Source organism: Delphinus delphis, chromosome 9 (assembly GCF_949987515.2).
Source record: "Delphinus delphis chromosome 9, mDelDel1.2, whole genome shotgun sequence".
Lineage (NCBI taxonomy): Eukaryota > Metazoa > Chordata > Mammalia > Artiodactyla > Delphinidae > Delphinus > Delphinus delphis.
In genome coordinates, this window is record NC_082691.1 from 22,516,192 (window position 1) to 22,538,309 (window position 22,118).

General features: G+C 43.6%; 1 protein-coding gene across 2 annotated transcripts in view; it reads right to left on the minus strand.

Annotated features, from left to right (window-relative positions):
- MAGI2 (membrane associated guanylate kinase, WW and PDZ domain containing 2) overlaps positions 1–22,118 on the minus strand; it is a 1,338,731-nt gene that overhangs the window by 53,217 nt on the left and 1,263,396 nt on the right. For both annotated transcript variants that reach the window (XM_060020317.1, XM_060020318.1), the window contains one exon: positions 5,643–5,781. In XM_060020317.1, coding sequence (XP_059876300.1) covers positions 5,643–5,781 — 139 coding nt within the window. The remainder of the gene's footprint in view (positions 1–5,642; positions 5,782–22,118) is intronic.

Sequence of the window (22,118 nt, forward strand, 5' to 3'; positions counted from 1 at the left end):
ACTCAACCATGAATGTCAGAAGCTGAAATTAAATTTCAGAATTTAGTATTGAAGCAAGCCACCTTTTGCCCTATTAAAAATGCAGGCGGAACAGTGCAAAGGCTATGGAACCATTTAAAGTCCCAATAAATGTGGTCTCTGAGGCAAAGGCAACAGAGACTCTCCCCATGTCTGGGGGGCACAGAGTCGTGCACCACGGACACCTCAGGCTGTGAGGTTACAGAGCTCCAGGCTGAGATCCACAGGAGGGGAAGAGCAATGATTAGCAAATTTGCTCAATAGAGTTTGATCTCACTAACTTGGAAATGAGAATAATTCAGACTAGGTCTAAGCAGAAATTTACCCATACTCAGCAAGTCCTTTTCTTCAGAAAAAGTACAAATTATTAGCATAAGTATTACAAAGGAAATGCTTAACAGATTAAAGAAGCAAAGTGCTTTTCAAGGATGCTTAACACTCTAAAAGTACTTCTTAAATTCCACAAATAACTAATAAAACCCATTAAAATTTTTTCATTAGAGCAGATCCTTTGAGACCTTTTAATCAGTCACCACACTATTAGAATCAATTGTTATACGTATCCTCATTCTTAGACTTTCAGCTCACTGAGGGCCAGGACTGTGTCTTACCTTCAGTGCCTGCAAAGTGCCTTGCACATAGTAGGTGCTCAGAAAAATCCTGCTTTTGTTGAGGAAATAGTAATGACATTAAGTAATGATATTAATTACAGGTTCTGCCTTACATGGAATATGTGGTAGGAGTATAATGTCTAGAGTTGACCTTTGTATGATCAGAGGGAAGAAAGGATTTGAACAAGTAATTGTAAACAAGATTATAGGGGTAGGCTTATAACATTCACATGCTAATGCATATTATTAAAGAAGAATAAACAAACACTGCTTATCGCCATATACGTACAGACTGGTACTGCTTAATCTGGTGCTCTAATATTATTGTAAATCATTTTTATTTACTGGTTAAAGGAAGACTTTTAACTATTTAGCCCATTCAGTTCTTCAGCTATAGTCTGAATATATATAGTATGGCTCAAATAGATCTTTTCTTACTTAATGTAGTTATATTACCCTTATAAAATGTAAACAGTTTCATTTACCAAAGGCCTGTCACACTCAACACCTATCAAAGATACAATTAACTTTGAAAATGGAAGTGCAGGCAGAGGTCTAACTCATGGATCGGCTGTTTCTTTCCCCAGAGGGAGATGTGGTCATTTGGTGTTAGTTGTCCCTGGGCCACTGGTATTCTGAGAATTTTGCTTCCTCCTGGGAACCCTGCCTGGCCTCCTAAAACCATTGAGATCATTTACAATCAAACTCACTTCAGCATTCTTGTCATAAAGACCTGTATGTTGCTTAAGAGAATCAACAGGTCAGATCACCAACCAAGACGGGAAAGCATAATTCTGTCTTGTTCTGATGAGATTTGAACAGCAAATATTACCAGGGCAAGGCTCTGCGCTGGTCTGAACTGCTTGTGGAGGACATTTTTTCATCCAGTGGCACCTCTATTTACCCTGGCCCTGGCTCTGTGGCTCAGGGTGTACATCAAGCAAATGTTCCGTGTAGTCCCTGAATGCTAATGAAGGACACCTGTAGGTCAAGACAGGGAGCTAATCTGCATAACGTACTCCTATGCAGCTTTAGAACCAGGATGCATGCTTTCTTTTCTCTTAACCTCTTTAGATTTACTTGTAACAGCAAGAACCAGTATTCAGGAGGCCGCTGCTTCTGCTGTATCATCTTTTGATCATGGAGTCAAGTTTCCTTCTTCCTGCTAGTTGTTGAGATGTATGTGTCAGGGGAGGGGGAACCCAAGCTCTCACTGAGTTTATAATCAACACATTCTTATCCTGAGGACTAGAGTGGAGTTGAAGTGTCTATCTCCTGAGCTGCTCTTTCAAGGACTTAACTAGGAAAGCAGCTTCTCCGCCGAAGCCCTTATCATTTCCCCACCCTCCCCACAGCTGCTCAGCCACCCCTGGGAGCAGCCGCTACGCTCGCTCGTGGCTGCATTTGCTGATTTTCGCCTCTGAATTGGCTGAGGTGTGTCTGCCGATGAGTCTCATGGTAATTATGGATGGCAAATTTGCAGCATATTTATTCCCTTCCTCAGCTCACTTGGCTTCACACTGTCGATTGTGTAGTCGACAATCTGACAGATCACCTGGGGTGTGTTTTTCTTTCCGTTGCACCTGCGCTTATCTATCTCTGTCACAGATCACCTTAATGGCTCTGAGCAAGAGAGTTTTCCTATTTCTCTTGACGGAGATCAGCTTTTCCCTGACGTGTCCACAAGTCCAGATAAGGGTCTTGCTTCAAAGCTGCTCTGAATTCTGAAGGTATCAGAGGGAGGGCTGGGGGTTATCACCTAAACCCCTCCAGAGGCTGTTTGCCAGTCTCTTCACCTTCAGAGTTCACTCTTGCCCAGGCTGGGTTAAGCCTCCACACTTCCCTAACAGGTAACATCTCCTATGGATTCTGATAACTCCCTTTAACAAGCTTTTAAGGCCAGATTTTATGCCAAGATTGGGATCTTAAAGGGCAAACAGAGGAAACAAACACAAGATTATACTCATAGTTGACAGAAAAATCAGGTTTCCTGTCATTAGGGTGCATATGGACGAAGTGGATTATGTCCTTGGTCACATCTACTAGTAAGCTCAAAGATTTTCGTTCATCGTTCTTGTTTCTGTTGTTCTGTGACCTGCACCCCTTGCCCATATTATTAAAATACACGCTAGCCTATCTTGGACAACAACAAAAATAAGCAAATTGTGTTTCACGAGAGATGCTGGAGGAATTAGATCATCAGATTAACTGATGCTGGAGGAATCGCGACGTTCCTTAGCTTTGGGCGCTCCTCATACACTGGGGGCATCTGCACAGTCTGTGAACGTGTGGCCACTTGGTGGCTCGTTCCTGGTGCCGGACAAGTTCCCAGAGCAGGCTTGGGACCGCTCTCCTTAGAAAGGCCTTCTTGCAAGGCTGGCCTTCGGCTGGCATCTGGGAACGTGGCTGGTGATTCGTTCCCTACACTAACATATAGCTCTCCTAAGCGAAAAGGGTGTCTCACTGTACCTCAACTGTTTGTACAAACAATGTGGTTTATGCTTTCCTTCTGGGGAGTCTGGAACTTTGGTACGTGCCAGGCAGAGGGTGCCTGCGTGCCCAGCCCCCAGGAGAAACCCTGGCTGCCCAACCGCCCATGGACCTTGCAGGGCAGCCACATCATCGTGCACATGCTGCTTCATTCTTGTTGCTTCAGAAGAATGCTCTCCGGGGGACCTCTCACGGGAGACAGAGAAAGCATAAGGAAGCCTGCACGTGGATACCTCCTTATGATCCCACGGGGTGTCCTTACTACATCACCGTCCTAAAGCTGAGCTGTGAGCACAACTGTATTCTGTGCCCCAGGAGTCTCATAAGCAAATCTCTGAATGTGGGGTGGTCTCGGGGACCCTGAAACAGCCTCCTCATCAGTCGTGGTGAGGTTCCAGAAATATCATTTGAGGCACTGTCCTCAAAAATGTTGATGGGACCCCTAACCTTCTTGGTTTCTTATGCATAATCTTGACTTAGATTTTCCTGAAGAACTAATGTTTACTTAGTTTATGACTATCCGTTCACTTCCCTAAAGGAGATGGCTTTACTCTTTTAGATTTGTTCTTTTGTGACATAACCTCTAAAATTATTTTACAGTCAAAATCCATGTCAAATCTAACATCAAAAGGAGCAGACAAGCTCTACCACTACCAGTGTCTATGATTTAATGTTACATTTCAGAAGAGTACATTCAGAAGTTCTGCAGTACTGCTGGAGTTAAGAGTATTGACAATGGGTCCCTCAAAAGTGTGCACAGATACTTATCAAACTCTCTGTGCCGGTTAATTTTGGAATTTAACCTTAACTAGATATTTTCAGACGACATTAAGAATTAATGGGATACTGTCGACGTGATCTTGAATTTTTGTGCTGTTCAAAAACACGTTTTCCTTTTTTTGCTTTGAGGCAGCTTCATGCTCAGGCATTACAGTCTGAGTTATGCCACGCTGGTTGGCAGCCTATTCTAACTGCTCTCTACAGAGCGGCAGCTGGTGTGGGGGGTGCTCAGAGTCGGGACCAAATAGTGATGCTACAAAAAGAATAGAAAGTTCAGGAGAGCCATGTTGTTCAGGTTAATTTTTAAGATTAATTTGTTAGAACAATAAGAACAGCATTAACTCTATGAGAACCCCTGGATATAGATAACAGGTCTTGTCATGGAGTGAAACACACCTTTAAAACGAGATCTTTTTCAGAAGTGAGAGAATCTCACAGGCCGGTTTCATATTACTGAATCCCTTTATGTGCTCTAGGGTGCAAAAAGTTATTCTATTTCAAGAGTTCAGATTCTTTACAAAGGGATGAATGTCAGTGCCATTACACAGGCTCAGGCCTGTGCTTATTGCTAATATTAATAAAATTATTGAATTACATCCAAGTATTAAGGATGGGAAGCTATGAAATATTTCCTTGGGCGTACAGCCAACCCTACAGAAAGTTCTGAATGGTGTCCTACTCCTAATGTGAGGGCTTAACCAGCCCTTCCTGTAGGCTTTGGGTGTGTTCAAGACTCTGGAAACAAAGTATGTAAGGGCCGTTCAATTCAGACATTTCAACTGAATGCAGGATTATATCTGTCCTGCTAATAAGGAAGTCTTCAGTCAATTATTAGGTAACTTAGGCAGAAAGCATAATTTGAGAGGAAAAAGTACTATTTAGATTTTGGGGAATGGAAAGGCGAAAACGAAAATCAAATTTATCTAGATCAACAAACAATCTGAACTATTCATTCGATCAGCAGTTAGATCCTATTTCCCTAATCTGGACAGGTATTATCTGCGCTACCTCTGTACTGATATCTGTCTGTGTCTGTCTCTCTGTTAATGCCTGTGATTAATTAAAGACCAGCTCAGGTTTCTCTGTTTTTCATGTAAAGACCACGCAGCACTTTCTGATATGCTAAGGTAATGATGTCAGCCTTGCCTTAAATGGGCTGTTGGGAAATAACACCATTAAAGACTCCTGATGGCAAACCTATGAATTAAAATGCATTTTAAAGCCTTCCTCAAAAGCATCCAGATATACAACACAGGAGTGATTTTTTGGGATATCCCTAAATACCAAGGCAATGCAACCACTGCATGAACTGAAGTTTATGTTTTAATCTTCACACCTTGAAGATTTGGTCTCGTTTGTCCCCTGGCCCCGGTTACACATCTCACGGGACAGTCTGATGCACGAGCCATTTTAGGAAATAACTGATAAATTACTGTGGACTCAAATGAACAGAGGACTACCAAAGTTCTAATATAGGAATGTGGCAAGAACTCCCAGCACACTCAGAGATGCCCTGAAGGTCCTACATTTGCTATTTTCAACATTACCTAAATAAGGGAGCAAAAGAAAGAGCTCACAGAAATATATACCTTGTGCTTAAATAAACACATGTGTATATACCTATAGCTATTGATCACTAAATATATATTTACATAGAATTAGGGAACTGATGTAGTTTTATAAATAAGCACAGGCATTTACAGTACGAAACAGAAAAAAGGTGAATCAAAACGTGAAACGTACCATACTCTGGGACCTGCCCCGTCCCGCGCTTCAGCAGTAGCCTGACTCTTCTGCCTCCAGATTTGATGAGCTCTATTGCTCTGGCGTGTGTCATGTCTCTGGTGCTCTCCCCATTGATTTCAATGATCTGATCTCCTACCTGTTAATTAAAGAGACATCAAGTCAGCCAAAGGCGGTTTTATTCAAGTTGCATTTCCAACAGATTAGAGAAGCATCCGTAGATGACCAGTTTCCAGAGAGCGACTGAACAATCTGGTTGCAGCCTGCTGCTTCTGAGGAGAGGCTAATCCCTGGCCACATCCTGAATCTGACCACCAGACTTTATTTATCTTTATAGAAACTCACATATTAGACCATGGAGGTTGCGATGATATGTCACTTCTATTTAGCCAGTATGGCAGAGGCCACAGTTGAACTATTTAGGATTTTCTTAAAAAATTAGGGAATGTGTTTGATACTGCAATTCAAAGGAAGCTGGCATCTTTGCCTTGAATCAAGAAGTAAATATTTTAAGGCTTTTTCGTTGAACACATTAGGCAGGCATCTACTTCAAAGTGTTGGATGGAATGATTTGTTTGGGGGCTTCTCTGAGAATTTTTGTTATGCATCATTTCAATCTTCCTGGGTGCTATGATGCTATTGCTTTCTTCCTAAACAGTGGTTGGTTGATATTCAAGTTTGATGATGAATTTTCTATCACAGTCCTTTGAATTAAAAATGACTCCATTCTCCACACATGAGTGATGCCCTTGCTAAAGTTTTGCCATGCTCACACCTGGTTGCCAGGGTTTGGTTAAATACCAATCCCTCTTGAATTGCTGGAAGTGCCTGGGTTCCATTAGCAGTTCCCGCTTAGCCTTTGTGAAGAGATATTTGGAATAAGAGAGGTTCAACCATGAGCACCTCATGTAACTCCCACAGTACCATTACTGCCAGGAACCTTTGAATTAAAATATGTTTGATTTCAGTGCAAGTCACTTAAGACAAATTAGCCAGGAAAAGCACAATAAGTTGCTTTGCAACAATGCTGTTTTAGTTGGGCTCCTGAGACAAAGCAGATCCCAGCCTAAACTCCATAATGCAGACAGAATTGCAAATAAACTCCCTACAGGGGAGCAATATCTAGGTTGATGCTTCAGGCCAGGCAAGAAGAGGAACAAAAAGTTGCCATCACAATGGCAGAAGGGCATTAAAATAAGTCCCTTCCCCCAAAGGGGGATGGGGGGAGAACAAACACAAGTTTATTGTAGCAAGGAAGTGACGTCTCCACCTAAAAAGGACTCCCTAAGGGGCAAGGATCCCAATGTAATGAAGGTAAAGACTTCCCCCTTTGTGTACTCAGTGGCCTTTGGAAGTACCGCTTTAAGGCAGTGGAAGAGGTTGGCCTCACTGGCATGAACTCCACACTCCATAGAAGAATCACAAAAGACAGGACTAAATTAATTAGTTGTAGGGCCAGCGTTTGCACCATTTTTCTTCAGGTCTCCCTAACTGTCACCTTTCCCAGGAGGCAACGGGCACAGCCTGAGGTCCAGCAGCCAGCCTGAGGCCACACAGCCAAGCCAGTAGCAGAAGAGGGACCAATTATCCCTCTCCCAGCAGTCCTCACTGAAACCTCAAGGCACAGTATCAAATTGTAGAGATAAAAACAAAAGTTCCGATGAAGCTGTTATAATAGAGTCTTCATTCCCGGCTACTCTCTTCAGACTCACATACCCGACTGATTACTAAACATCTTCACCTCAATGTCCGGCAGGCCACTCCAGCTCAACACTAGCAGACTGGGTGTTTCTTTCTCCCAAAATAGTTTGTCCTCTCAATTCCTAATCCTGGGTGACAGCACCACCATTTATCTACCCAAGCCAGAAACCTGGGGGTCCTGCTGAGCTCCTAGCTCCATTCAGGCCTTAACCTGGATTATTCCAATACTCCCCCACCAATGTCTTCTCACTGTCACCAGTATCATTCTTCTAAGGGAGATCTCCCCAAATGCATCATGCTGACTGAGGCAGGGAGGGCCTTCCATATGCCACTGTTCTCTTGCCTTCTTCTCCCTATAGGCCTGGCGCTCTCCCAACCTTCCTCAAGGCCTGCCCAAGCTCTTTTCCCTTGGGAGGCCTTCCTAGACCCTGTCTTCTCCTCAGGCAGAAGTGTGTAATCCCTCTGCTCGGTCATCGCTGCACCCCGCTATGTTATTTATGACACCGCATTACACAAGTATGCTTCTCAGTCTTCCCTCCTCAACTTTGAGCTTCTTCACTCATCAAACAATTTCTGAGCACTGATTATGTGCTAGGCAGTCTACTGGGGAGATCAGGTAAAGAGAGATAAATGGTATAGCTTCTATTTACAACATGTTCTCAGTCTAGTTAGAGAAAGTGGGTAAATAAGACAATTACTATTCAATATCTCTTTGCTCTGACAGAGGTATTCACAAAGTGCTAAGGGAAGAGAAGGGAGGGGCATATAACTTAGAAGAGTGGGGCTGGTAGTCAGAGAGAGCTTCCTGGAGGTGGTGACATCCCAACTGAGTTTTGAAGTATCAGTAGGAGTGCCCCTGGTGAAGGAGGAGGAAAAGCATTCTAAGTAGAGAGGACAGCATATGCCAAGACCCTGAGGTTTGACAGCAAAGCACTGAAGATTTTGAACAAGGGGTAAGCTGACCAGGGAAGCAGAGTGGTGTTTAGGAATCTCCCCGAGACAGTGTGAAGGGTGGACTGGAGAGAAAGTGGGAGACTGAGGAAGGGACCTGAAGTTGTGAGGCTGTCACATTGTTTATCCAGGTGAGAAATTGGGAGACTGTGAGGAAGAAAATCATGGGACACATGAGGGCAGGACTTGGCCCCATTTGACTGTGTATCTTGTATGGGGTGCACTGTACCTATTTGTGAGTGAATGAATGAAGCATTTCCACACGGCTCATCTTGAGAACCATGCGGGAATGGGTTATAAGCACTCTTGACCCCAAACTCAAACCCTGACAGACAGCACTGCCTGAGGACACTTCTGTTTCAAGACTGACATTTCAACAAGAACCCTGTGGAAGGCGAAAGGAATCCTGTGGTGTGACAGAAACAGTCACACTTAGAAAATCTGATGTTCTCATTCTCTTGTCTGTTTGTTATTTTCCCTTCTCCCTACTAAGAGCCATGAGAATTAAGGGAGAAAAAATTAGCCGGGGAGAGAGAAATGGTGGGTTGGGAGACTGTGTGGGAGGTTGAGAAGCAGAGGGGTTCAGGGGCTGCACAGGGGCTGGGCTGGCGTCTCTGGTGTGGGATTTTCAGGCTAGGGCTCCGGGAAGAGTTAGGGATCTTATTTTTACTGAGTTCCTGGGAGCCTGAGCTGAAAGCTTTCCATGTGAGGTCCCCTCAGAAGGAGAAGAAAACAACTCTGATGCTGGCTGAGCCGAGGGTCCTTAGTCCCTTGTCTAAGACTTTCAGTCTCTCCCAAGCCCCTGTCCATTCCAGGGTGCCAGTGGAGACAGTCTTCCTGCCTCACTGGGGGCAATGGAAGTTTGGGAATAGTCCAAAATCTTACCAAATTCAGAAAAAAAATTCTGAGGTGGGACGCTGGTCAGGCAATGAGATGGAAATGCTGCCACAGTCATAGATCTGAACCTTACAGGTGTTCTGGGCAGATTGCAAAAGTGGGTCAACTCATTTGGATCTAGTGTCAGTGGTAACAAACTCGGTCCAGGCCCAGCCTCAAGACTTCCATCTCTCCTTGTGAAATGACATAAATGGTAAAAAGGTTTACTTTCCATTTTCATTCCAGTATCAGCCTTATATAGAGTCATTTTACAGGGAGCTCCTTAAATCAATTTGGGATGTGATTCCTTTCACTTTCATCCTCTTAGCATCCGATGAATAAGATGGGTTTGTCAGGGGGAGAAGAGGTTCTCTTTACCTTCCGACCTCCATACAGCTGCCCAGCTGCAGCGCGTTGAAGTGTCCCTTTCCTACATTGCAGTGAACTGTTTGGGGGGGGGGGGGGGCGGTTAATTGAATAGAACCAGTGGCAAATGTGCGTCCCGTTCAGGGATGAAGAAAAAGACCGGTTGTGACTCTGATGTAGTCTTCTTTTCCCACACACCATGGAGCTATTTTCTATTGAGCTGCATTACTAAAATGAAACTTTAAAGATCTCCTCCACTTGTTCTTAGAGAATTTTTAAAGTATCAAGTTCTAGTTAGAATTGAGAGAGAGACAGGGGAGGAGAGAGAGAATGGAGGCCGTGGGGGAGAGGAAGAGAAAGAGACACATACAGACAGACAGACACACCCAAACCAGGTAGAGGTAATTCAGGAATGTGAGTGTTTGTTTTGTGTGGATCAAGGAGATGTCACGTGTAGGAAACTAACCAAAGGACATAAGATGAATCCTAGGCATTCTTTTTTTGTCCTGTGGAAGAAATACTTTTATCTGTGGTCCCCTTGGGGAAACTGACAACCTTACAGCAGTGTCTCAGGGGCAAGGCGGAGTGAGATAAGCCTGCCATTTCTTGGCCCAGTCTAACAAGTTCTGCATTTCTACTCATTTCTGTTCACATCTTTGCAGATTTTTCTTTAACAAAACTATTACCAAATCCTCGAACTTGCTTGAGGCCCTGCAGGTAAAACTTCTCTTTTTTTAAAAAAAAAATTTATTATTTTTATTTATTTATTTTTGGCTGCGTTGGGTCTTTGTTGCTGCGCACCGGCTTTCTCTAGTTGCTGCGAGCGGGGACTCCTCTTCGTTGCGGTGCACGGGCTTCTCATCGTGGTGGCTTCTCTTGTTGCAGAACACGGGCTCTAGGTGCATGGGCTTCAGTAGTTGCAGCACACAGGCTCAGTAGTTGTGGTGCATGGGCTTAGTTGCTCCGCGGCATCCGTGGGATCTTCCTGGACCAGGGCTCGAACCCGTGTCCCCTGCGTTAGCAGACGGATTCTTAACCGCTGCGCCACCAGGGGAGCCCAAAACCTCTCTTCTTATTGGAAAGCCAAGGCAGGTAAAGGTAAAAGTTTCAGTGTGTGTGTATATATATATATATATATATATATATATATATATATTTTTTTTTTTTTTTTCGGCTGCACCACACGGCGTGTGTGATCTTAGTTCCCTGACCAGGAATCGAGCCCGGGACCCTGGGAGTGAAAGTGCCAAGTCCTAACCACTGGACGGCCAGGGAATTCCCAAAATTTTCAGTATTTCTTAGCAGTTAATAGTTTAGGTTGTAAGAAAAGAAAAATTGAACTCTGTACTGTATGCATTTTTGTAGTAAAGTCATATAGAAAGTATTTGGTTTGGCTCAACTGAATCTTTGTACGGACTATAGTAATCCTGGACTTCCTTCAGCCCCAAGCCGTGGTAGTGTCTGCTCAAGGCTTGCTTGGATGTCTCCACAAACATGCCTGGCTGGCTGCAATCAGCTAACTGCCCTCACACCACAGGAACCTATTTCACATGATTACACATGACTGAAGTGAGCCTAGACTATCATTAGGTGTGAGGAATTGAGCTCCTTTAGAATTTTATGCCAACACAACGATCGATGTCTCTAGTCTGTGTCTCATGAGAGACTTAGCTGTGGACCATTTCTGTGGCTAATGGTCCGAGGTCACAGGTTAGCTTTGTCATAATTCTTTCCTTACAGGCTGGTTTCACCCGCTGACTCCAGACCCCTCACGAGCAAGGAACGCACCTATTGCCTTTGTGTCTATACCTGTCACAATTCCTGACAAGTAGGTCCTCGGTTAATCCCGGTTGAGTCAATGAATGTTAGCTTTGCTTTTCAGTTATAGTGACTGTCTTCGTTTTCACGACACAGAAAGTTCAGCTTTTGTGCACCTTAGCATATACCGTAAAGCTTTCTTGAAATACTGCCTTAGGCACTTGCAACCAAACCATAACAATTTCAACAGTACTTACAGGAGACCAAATGAAGTTTCAGTGAAGGTGACCTACAAAAATTGTTAGAGACAGGTATGTTATTGTTATAGGAAACAAATGCTGAAAGGTCAAGAGGAAGGGAGGCTGAATTCGAATAAAATCAGAAAAACAGAATCAGAATTAGGGTCTTCCCTTCTGCCTGTCACAGGTATCGGCACTGGGTGCTCTGACGAAAGGACACCTGGGCCATAATGGCCCTCCTGGAGCAAACGACAGGCTGATTTTCAACTCGATAATGACCTTCAATATATCATGGCTGTTTTCACAATTAACCTTCGTTAGAAATTATTTAATAACTATTACAGTAAAAATCTTTTCCAAGGGGTTACACGGAGTGCTTTGGTTCACCTTCCCATGTCTTCCGTGAGACTGGTGATTGAATTAGATGGCATCCAAGTGCCTATTATAGGACCTGGCTCCAGTTACAAACTGCTGTGCACGATTGCCTCAGCAAGGCACAGAAGCCCATCAGGTCAGCAGGCTTTTCCAGAGAGAACTTCTAATCCCACTGGAAACTGAAATTCAGATTTGAGAGTGCTGAAACTATGTGGATTTTATTTGCCTCAATTAATTTATATGTTGAACTCTGTCTGAGACTCTATGCTATGTTCTAGACAGTAATCACCTAAAAAGAAAACATCCCAACATCTCTTAAGAAACTTCATCCAAAGAGAAGTGTGAAAGAGCCCTGGTGGATTTCCAGAAAAGTCCTTAATCAAGGTTATACCCGAGCACATATCGGCTTGGAAGGGTCATGGAGGTGAGGGGAACGGAAGGGGAACGAGAAGTTATGGGCCGCTGCAGAGTTCTGAGGGCTTATGCCTTGATGTGGGTAGGGTGCCTCATGTCACGTTTTTCTTATTTGTATATTTTCCCTTTAGAAAAGATTTAGTCACAGTTCAAAAAATGTTCCGTCTCTGACTTGGGCAGGGGTGGTGCCTTGGTTTCTCACTCAGGTCAGGGGGCCACTGTGGTGCAGATTCAGGGGGTACTCTTCATTCAAGAGCTTCCATTTTTCACTCTTACTTTTAAAATCCTCTAAATAAAAACATGGAAATGCATCTGAAATTCCAAGACAATGTAGTAGCCCAATTGTGGAAGTCAACTCTGAATTACAATTTGGTATCTTTATCACCCAAACTTTCCTTTTTCTTTGTCAAATATTACTAACACTAATCTCATATAGGAAATTTTATTAGATTGCTTTTTTCCTAAATCTCGCTCTTCCAGGGCTTTTAATTGGTGTTGATGTGCCCTTCCTCAGGTCCCCCATTCCCTGCTCTAGGTATGCTTTCTGGGTGGAGCAGTTCTCTTTCTGTGTCTTTGCAGATGCTGTTCCCTTTGTCTAGAATCTGCCTTTCCGCGTTCAAATAACTAAATCCTGCTCATCCCTTAGGGCAAAGCTCAGGTATGCCTGCATCCAAGAAGCCTTCTATGATCCCCCATCAGTCCTGGGTTGGGTGCCTTGCCTCAGCATTTCTTTAAAAGTTGGCCCTCCGGGGCTTCCCTGGTGGCGCAGTGGTTGAGAGTCCGCCTGCTGATGCAGGGGACACGGGTTCGTGCCCCAGTCCGGGAGGATCCCACATGCCGCAGAGCGGCTGGGCCCGTGAGCCATGGCCGCTGGGCCTGTGCGTCCGGAGCCTGTGCTCCGCAGCGGGAGAGGCCACAACAGTGAGAGGCTCGCGTACCGCAAAAAAAAAAAAAAAAAAAGTTGGCCCTCCATTTCCACAGGTTTTGGATCCACGGATTCAACCAACCATAGATGAAAAATATTTTTTTTAATTCCAGAAAGTTCCAAAAACCAAAACTTGAATTTGACATGCCTGGCAACTATTTACATAACATTTATATCGTATTTATAACTACTTACAAAGCATTTATACTGTATTAGGTATTATGAGTACTTTAGAGATGCCTTAAAGTATGATCTTGTATGTATGAGAACATATTTTATATGCAAATATATGCAAATACATTATATGTAAGTCATTTATATGCAAATGCGATGCCATTTTATATAAGGGACTTGAGCATCCTTGTATTTTGGTATCTGTGGGGATCCTGGGACCAATATCCATAGATACCAAGGGACAACTTATTGACCTTTGCTTATCACAATGCTGTAAGCCCTCCAACGGCAGGGACTCAGTCACATGGGGAATACCCATACGTATTTGTTCAAAGGATGGATGAACAACTGAAAGAAGGAGCTTTCAGAATCTGTGTTTTGACTCTATGTTGCTTATTGTTTAAACCAAATTTAAGCAAGATGTGTAAAAAGTTTTAAATTTGGTTTCAGGATATATGTCAACCAGATTTGACCATGATCAAATAATATAAAGTGTATGTAAGTGCCTTGTAAACTCTCTATTATACAAATACAATCTTTTATTATTAATTGTAGTAGTTATTATCACCACCATTGTCATCATAATGGTAGAAGAGAGAAAAAAATGAAACACAGTGGTAAGTTCTTCATAATGAATCTAGGAGAGAAGCCGCTGAGCTGTTGAAAATGTATTTAATGGAGAAATAAGGCAAACAATTTTCTGAAAATATCACTGAGAGGTTAAAGACCCCAAAAGTGCTGCCTTTTAGGAATTCTTATAGGGTGTTAATGCTGTTTTTTAATTCTATGATTTTGATAAATAGTTCTTAGAAAAGGAACCTCTTTGAATGCTCGGCAGATAATCCAAACCCTAAACCAGGACAAAGAGAGGACCGCAAGTGTGGCAACAGACAGAAACACAAAGAAGAAGATTTTAAAGACAAGCTGGGTGAAGCAAAATATTTCCTATGAAGGGAGAAATAAGCACAACCATTCCATTTTCATATGCTGGTTTGACTGCTCAGGCAGGAAGAGGAGACTGGAGAAATAGCTTAAAATCATCCGCCTGAGCAAGAATAGAAAGCTATCATTTGCAGCTCAGCTAGTGGCTTATTCATTTGCTCAGAAATCGCTTATGTTAGGTCATGAAGTCAGTTTCCCTAGTTGACTGAAAAATAAACAAAAGCAAATCAAAAAGAAAAGTTTCCATTGTGGACCGATGTAGGCTGTGATTTTCCTTCCCTGGATGTAATTGAGAGAAAATGAGGGATTATTATTCTGCATCCTTATCTAATCAGATAGATTTTCCAGATGCAAGCGTTGGTCTTTGTGCGATGACTGCTATATAGGCACACGATAACCACTCCTTGTTTTCCTGAAGCTGGCCTACTTGCAAATTGCCTTTGCATTTAGTGTGTGTGTGTGTGTGTGTGTGTGTGTGTGTGTGTGTGTGTGTGTGTGTGTGTGTGTGTGTGTGTGTGTGTGTGTGTGTGTGTGTGTGTGTGTGTGTGTGTGTGTGTGTGCGCGCGCGCGCACACGTGCACATCAGTTCCAGACCTGATGTTAAAAGTGTGAATTAGAGTGAAATTGAAGATAATTTAATGGTGGGACTATTTCAGAGGTGTGGGCAGGGTTAAGACAACCAAAGAGGGCTGTTGAGGCACTAAGTAAGTATGGCAGATGCCATTACCATCTCTCGTCTGGAAGACCCTGGGGGAGCATAGAAAGTAACAGGGGCTTAGTGAGAGCTGGAATCGGGAAAGACGGGCCACCTGACTGGAGCTGTAGTTGTCAAGGAAGGAGCACTGCTGGCCCAGAGCACCGAGGCAGGGAGCAAAAGGGGTCAGAAATGCGCCAACCTCTCTGTGGCAGACAGAATCACGTCCCCCCAAAAGACATTCACATCTAGGCCCTGGAATCTGTGAATATGTTACCTTACATGGCAAAAGGGACTTTGCAGGTGTAAGTTAAGGATCTTGAGATGGGAAGGTTCTCCTGCTTCTCTGAGTGGGAATCACGAGGGTCAAAGTCTGAGACAGAGATTTCAGGACAGAGGTCAGACGTGAGGGAAGATGCTCTGTTGATGGCACTGAAGATGGAGGAAGGGGCCACAAGCCAAGGAATGTAGGTGGCTCCAGGAGCTGGAAAAGGCAGGGAAACGGATTCTCGCCTAGATCCTAGAGAAGGAACTAGACCTGCTGGTAAGACAATTTGATTTTTTTTTTTTTTGCGGTACACGGGCCTCTCACTGTTGTGGCCTCTCCCGTTGCGGAGCACAGGCTCCGGATGCGCAGGCTCAGCGGCCATGGCTCATGGGCCCAGCCGCTCCACAGCATGTGGGATCTTCCCGGACTGGGGCACGAACCCGTGTCCCCTGCATCAGCAGGTGGACTCTCAACCACTGCGCCACCAGCAGGGGGCAAGAGAGTGTGGGTGATGCAGACATAACGATCAGTCCCCCAGGATACAGAACAGGGAGAGGAGGAAAAAGAATGGATCTGAGGGAAAGCAGAACAAAAGAAGCACCCACACTGAGGTGGGATGGGCACAGATTTTAAAACAACGAATGAGTGTGACATATGAAGGCTGCTGTGGTCTGAATGTTTGTATCCCAGCCCCCCAAATACACATTTGAGATCCTAACCTCCCAGGAGATGCTATTTGGAGGCAGGGCCTTTGGGAGGTGATTAAGCCAAAAGGGCAGAGCCTTCAGGAATGGGATTAGTGCCCTTATGAAAAGAGATCAGAGAGCTCCCTTGTCCCTTCCACCTTGTGAGGACACAGGACCAGGAAGTGGGCCTTCATAAGACGTCAGATCTGCTGGTGCCTTGATCTTGGACTTCTGGCCTCCAGGACTATGAGAAATCCAGTTCTGTTGTTTATAAGCCACTCCGTCAGTGGTATTTTGTTACAGCAGCCTGAATGAACTAAGATGAAGGCTTTAATTCAGAAATAACTTAAGAACAAGACATAAAAATCAGGTGGTGATAACCTTGCCCATAACGGAGAAGCTATTTTTGGAAGCCTTTATTTATTTATTTATTAAGGTTTTTTTCTTGATGTGGACCATTTTTAAAAAATATATTTATTTATTTATTTGGCTGCTCTGGGTTTTAGTTGCGGCACATGGGACCTTCATTGCTACCTGAGGGATCTTTTAGTTGAGGCATGCGGGCTCTTAGTTGTGGCATGTGGGATCTAGCTCCCTGACCAGGGGCGGAACCTGGGCCCCCTGCACTGGGAGTGCAGAGTCCTAACCACTGGATCGCCGGGGAAGTCCCTATTTGTTTTAATATTTCATTTTTATACGGATAGTCTCTTAAGATACTGTTATAGAAAGAGAAGTAGCATCAGGGTTACTGAGTTGAATGTGCTTTTTAAAACTGCTAAAGATTTCAGAGTTGCCTTTGCGTCTAGTCAGCCTCCAAGCCCCATCAATCCCACCCCTGCTCTGTCTCCAGCCTGTCATTTCCCATTTCTCTTGCTTCCGTTTCCCATTCACCACTCCTCTCTTCTCCTTCTTTTGGGCCATCTGGCTGCCATGTTTTGAAGCTCGCCTCTGCTTTGGTCTCTGTCCTCTTCAAGCACCTACGCTCCTCCTCCAAACTTCTTGAACAGCATCCAGACTCCTTGACATCCTGTGAAGATCGTCCAGGATCTTGTGCCCCCAACCTTGCAGCTCATCCCTGCCACTCTCTTGGGTTTAATCTGGCCGGCTTCTCATTCCTCCACTCTTCATCGGGTGCTCCCATCCCTGCATTTTTTATCTTGCCATCACCTCTGCTAGTTTTTCTTGCCATTCTCCCCAACTCCTCCAGTCTTATCTTGTAATTGTACCCGTTCTTCAAGGCTCCACTCAACTCCTCCATGAAGCGGTCTCTGGTCCCTCCGGGGGGAGATGTCACCTCCTTTCTCTAGGCATCCACTGCACACTGGCCATGCCTCTCTTACAGCTGTTACTGCACCCCTGCCTCTTATTCTAGTCATTTGTGTATTTATTCCTCCCCCCACCACTTGTGCACCTACTAAATTATAAACTCCTGGAAAGAGGGATTATATCTTTGTAATAGCAAACACACTGCCTTAAAAACAATAGATAATAAAAATTTACTTGTAGTGAGGACAAAAATGATTACTGTGTAAGGTATAAAATGATTAATGGGAGGAGAGTCCTTGAGGGAGTTGAGGGTGTGTGGGAGTTTGACAGAGAGGGTGCTTTGGGGTCAGAACACTTTGAGGGCAGTTCTGTGTTCACGATTGTTTTTCCACTGTTGACTAAGGTGACTAGCGCAGGATAAGAGATTCATTAACATTTCTTAAGCGAATGAATAAATGCTGCCTACTACACTTCGGCCAAGGATAACCTTGAATTCTGTGACAACAAGGGCTAAAAAGAAGTTCGTAATACCTGTTACAATATAAAGGTGAAAAAGTATATAAAAGTAAAAACAATACAGTCTTCTACTTGCCATGAGAAGTAAGCTTAGAAATAGCAGGGCTTTGCCAGGAACCAGCTAAAGAAGACCCAGCCACAAGGTGGAAGCACCCCTTTTCTTTCTGATATAACCACGCCTGTGTTGGCAAAGCTGGCTGAAAGCAGACATAGAAGCACTGGAAAATAAATTCAGATGAGACAGAATTATACCCCCAAAGTACAGTTTGAAAGCAGAGATCATGATTTACACTTGTACAATATCCTTTGTAGCATCTAGCAGCACTGACTGGGGGGTGTGTGTGGGTGTGTGTATGTGTGTGTGTGAGAGAGAGAGAGGGAGAGAGAAATGATTGGCTGATTGATTGATTGATTGGGGGTTAAAGTAAATAAAGGAGGTAGTTGCTAACAATACTCCCACTATACACACTAAACCATACACAGGGCCACTGAGGGCCAGGAGCCCATCTTACTAATCTCTTCATCTCTGGGTTTCTATTATCCTCACTTTAAGGCAAGGACTCTGAGCTTGAGGGAGGAATGAGGCTTTGTGAAAGGTCACATAGCTTATAAGTGGAGGTCACAAGACAAGACACACGTTCTCTAATTCCCAGACCCAGAGCTCCCGCTTCTTCTCAAGGCTGCTTCAGCATCGTTGAGGAGGGGAGAGTGGCACACTAGAGGGTTTTTACTTAGTTCAGAGTTCAAGCTTCCTTCTATAGAAACATGAAACTATTTAAGATGTTTGTGACTTATTATTAACCTTTGGGCTCTTGTTTAAAAATATGCACATAATCATGTGTCACAAATAGCTCTGAAGTCCAGGTTCATTCAAGCATGAGGAAGAAGGTATGATTAAAGGTGTAATGAGAAAACCTCTAATTGTAAATAGATCTAGTTAGTACTTCACGTTCTAAACCTCCCTGATCACTTCAGCTTCGTTCTCCGTGAATCAATGTTATGTTTACAGTGTCAAAGTTTCAGATCAACAGAAAAATGGATGTCCTTGGGCCCGATTTTAATATGCCCAAGGAGTCTGTATACAGGGCAGAAAAACTCATGTCTCTGGGGTCGACGACCTTTGTTTGGTCACATTGAAAATAGTCTTTAATAGCTTAATTTTAAGACAGCTCTCCAGAGGATCTTTACTCATTGCCACCATATTCAATTATACTGGCAATGAATGTGTGGATTATAATAGTTTTTCTATTGATATGCTAACACTGAATAAATAGAAAGAGTAGCATTGTATCACTATCATTTGATGCACAAAATAAACATTATGCACTTTATTTTCTTTTACTATTTAAAGTCACATATTGATTACTTAAATTTTACAACTAGGAACGTAGCTGTGTCTAAAAATCTTGTTTCCGTTCAAGTTAATTCAGATTGTCCATCCATGCATGAGAACAGCTGAGCTATGAAACTGGGCAGCATGTTTTCTGGCAATAATGAGGAGATAATATTCTTTAGGAGTATTTAAGTGACATCAGCATTGATAGGTTAATTGGAAATAAAAATGTAAAGCTTTCTTAAATCACTAGAATGAAAAGCCTCTGGTTTATTGTAGCTTCGCAATGCACTTTTTGAACTCTTCCCACTTTGCAGTTTACGTTAATAACTGTCTGATTAGTGTAACTGCAGCTGTTCTCAGAATTCCCCGTACATGCCATAGTAAATCAGCCGCTTTCAAAATGAGACTTTCCCACCTATATCCTGATTCACAATCATTTTGCTTCCTCTACTCCTTTACCAAATTCTTGAAAAAATGACCCCTGCATCCAATGAAATGCAGAGAATACTGGGAGAAAAGAAATGCAATTTGATGTGAGGTCATGAGAGCTGACTGCAGTTGGGAACCTGATATGAGACATCCTCCATCTTCAGAGCTCAGGGTACCACTTGCTGTTACTATTAAATATAGCATAATTTATAATAATTTTCATGATTAATTATTTTGAAAAAGTCAGGTAAAGTGATACAACTCTGGCCTGCATCTTAACTAGACTCAAATTATTTTCAGTTCTCTGTGTGAACATTTACACTGACACTACTCCATACATGCTTCTAGATTTCTATCTGTATACTAACCTCTCATTTAACGGCCCAAGATCTTGTTACACAGTTGTGAACCACTCAGATGAAAAAATGGACACTTCAAAATAATTAGCACTTACTGAACACAGTTTTATGCCAGATACTTTCTAGGCATGTTAGAAGCATTATCTCATTTAGTTCTCAAACGAATAAACAAAGCAAACATACTCCCTATGAGCTAGAGAAAACAAAGAAAAATTCATATTAACTTTGGGAAATGAAATCACAATTTTTTTTTACACTGGGAGCTGATTAACTTATGAATACTGCATAGCGACTGTCAGTGGTACCAAGACGGTAGGCTGATCGCTGCATGGTTAGTTAGCTTGAGTTCTCCCATGCCACTGACTCCTTCATTTGGGCTGGACTGGTTTCTTTAACACTTCGTGTGGCTGGACATTCAAGAATGACTTGGATCCACTTTATGATGCTTCCTCTGATCCTGTCTTCCACTTCCTTAAGTGTATGTTCTGTGTTTTTGTCCTTGGTTCCTACCTTGGACTATGACCCTCGTCCTCTCTCCCATTCGCTTTCTTACATTTCCTAGTAATCTTTGGATACCTCTCGGTGATGGCCCCTCAAGTGTGCCTGAGTTCATCGTTATATTGCTACTTTTGGAAGCTGACCCTTCCTGTACTGTCTCTGTTCAGTCTTGCATTGTTTTTGGTGTGATGCTGCCTCGTCATTTTACGAACATGGGCCACTTGTCACCAAAAGGACGGAGTATAAACGTGTGAATGGAAACTTCCAAATTCATCACCATTCCTAGAAAAACAATTCTGCAGGGTTGCCCTGATGGAGAATACTTGTTTCCTAATCACCTACGTTTTCCAAGGATATCACATTATTAATGTAACTTGTTTGATTGAATTGTTTCTAGTCACTGAGGTATGAATGTGTGATTGATTTATTTTTCCAATAACTGTTACCAGCTGTGCTGTTAACTCCCCCTCCCCTTTCCTGCTGGGTAGTATTACAATTCCATTATTTTTCAGCACTTTTAGCTATTAAAAATTATAGTACAGTTAGCATTGCAACCTTATCTTCAATAAGAGCTTCCCCTACCCCCTGCCCCTCTAGGCTGAAGGCTTGAGCACATAGGCAGGGAAAGAGTCTTGTTCTGCCCTCTCCCCAACCCCTCACTCTTTCTCATCTCTCCAGTCTGCTAGAGAAGCTCTGACGGCAGGGTAATGTAAGGCAACGTTCTCTGGAGCAATCAGGAGTTACTGGTGGTGGGCTTCCCTGGTGGTGCAGTGGTTAAGAATCTGCCTGCCAATGAAGGGGACACAGGTTTGACCCCTGGCCCAAGAAGATCCCACATGTCGCGGAGCAACTAAGCCCGTGAGCCACAACTACTGAGCCTGCGCTCCAGAGCCCGCGAACCACAACTAGTGAGCACGCACACCTAGAGCCCGTGCTCCACAGCAAGAGATGCCACGACAGTGAGAAGCTCACGCACCACAACAAAGAGTAGCCCCCGCTCGCCGCAACTAGAGGAAGCCTGCGCGCAGCAACGAGGACCCAACACAGCCAAAAATAAAAACAAATAAATAAATAAATTTAGAAAAAAATGAGTCACTGGAGGCAGGTCTGTTCTCCTCTTTTTGCTTCTGTTCTCTGTGTGGCAGATCTTAATCTTAACTGAGTGTTTACTTTGTGCCGGGGCTATTCTAGGTGCTGGGGATTATGGTGGGAATCAAGGAAGACAAGATTTCTGACCTCAGGGAATTTAAATTCGTGGACATCCAAATGCTGCCTCTCTCCTGAGGATGTTTTGGGTCACTTCTCTGCAAGACCTGACGTGGAGTTTCCTCTCCACATTGTGAGCCACGGTTGAGGCTGCTCTCCTCCTTTTCCATTCGGCTTCCCTTTCCTCCACTATGGATAATACAACCTATAGCCTCTTTTAGCAGGGGTCCCTTTGGCCAGAAAACATCACTCCAGAGAGTTGGCTTAAGCCTCAAATCACCTTCTGTAGTGTCCACTCAACCTACGGGAAACGGTGGGAGTGCAGGCTCACCCAGAACTCCCTCTCTTTACTTTTTATCTTTCCTCTGTCTTTTTCTCCCTTCTCCAGCTTATCAGGTCTCTACCGATTCAACAGCTCAGCCACTTTACAGCATGAAACAGTCATGGGTCTTTCATGGGGTAGAGGGCAAAGATGGTTCAAGCATCCCCAATCATGA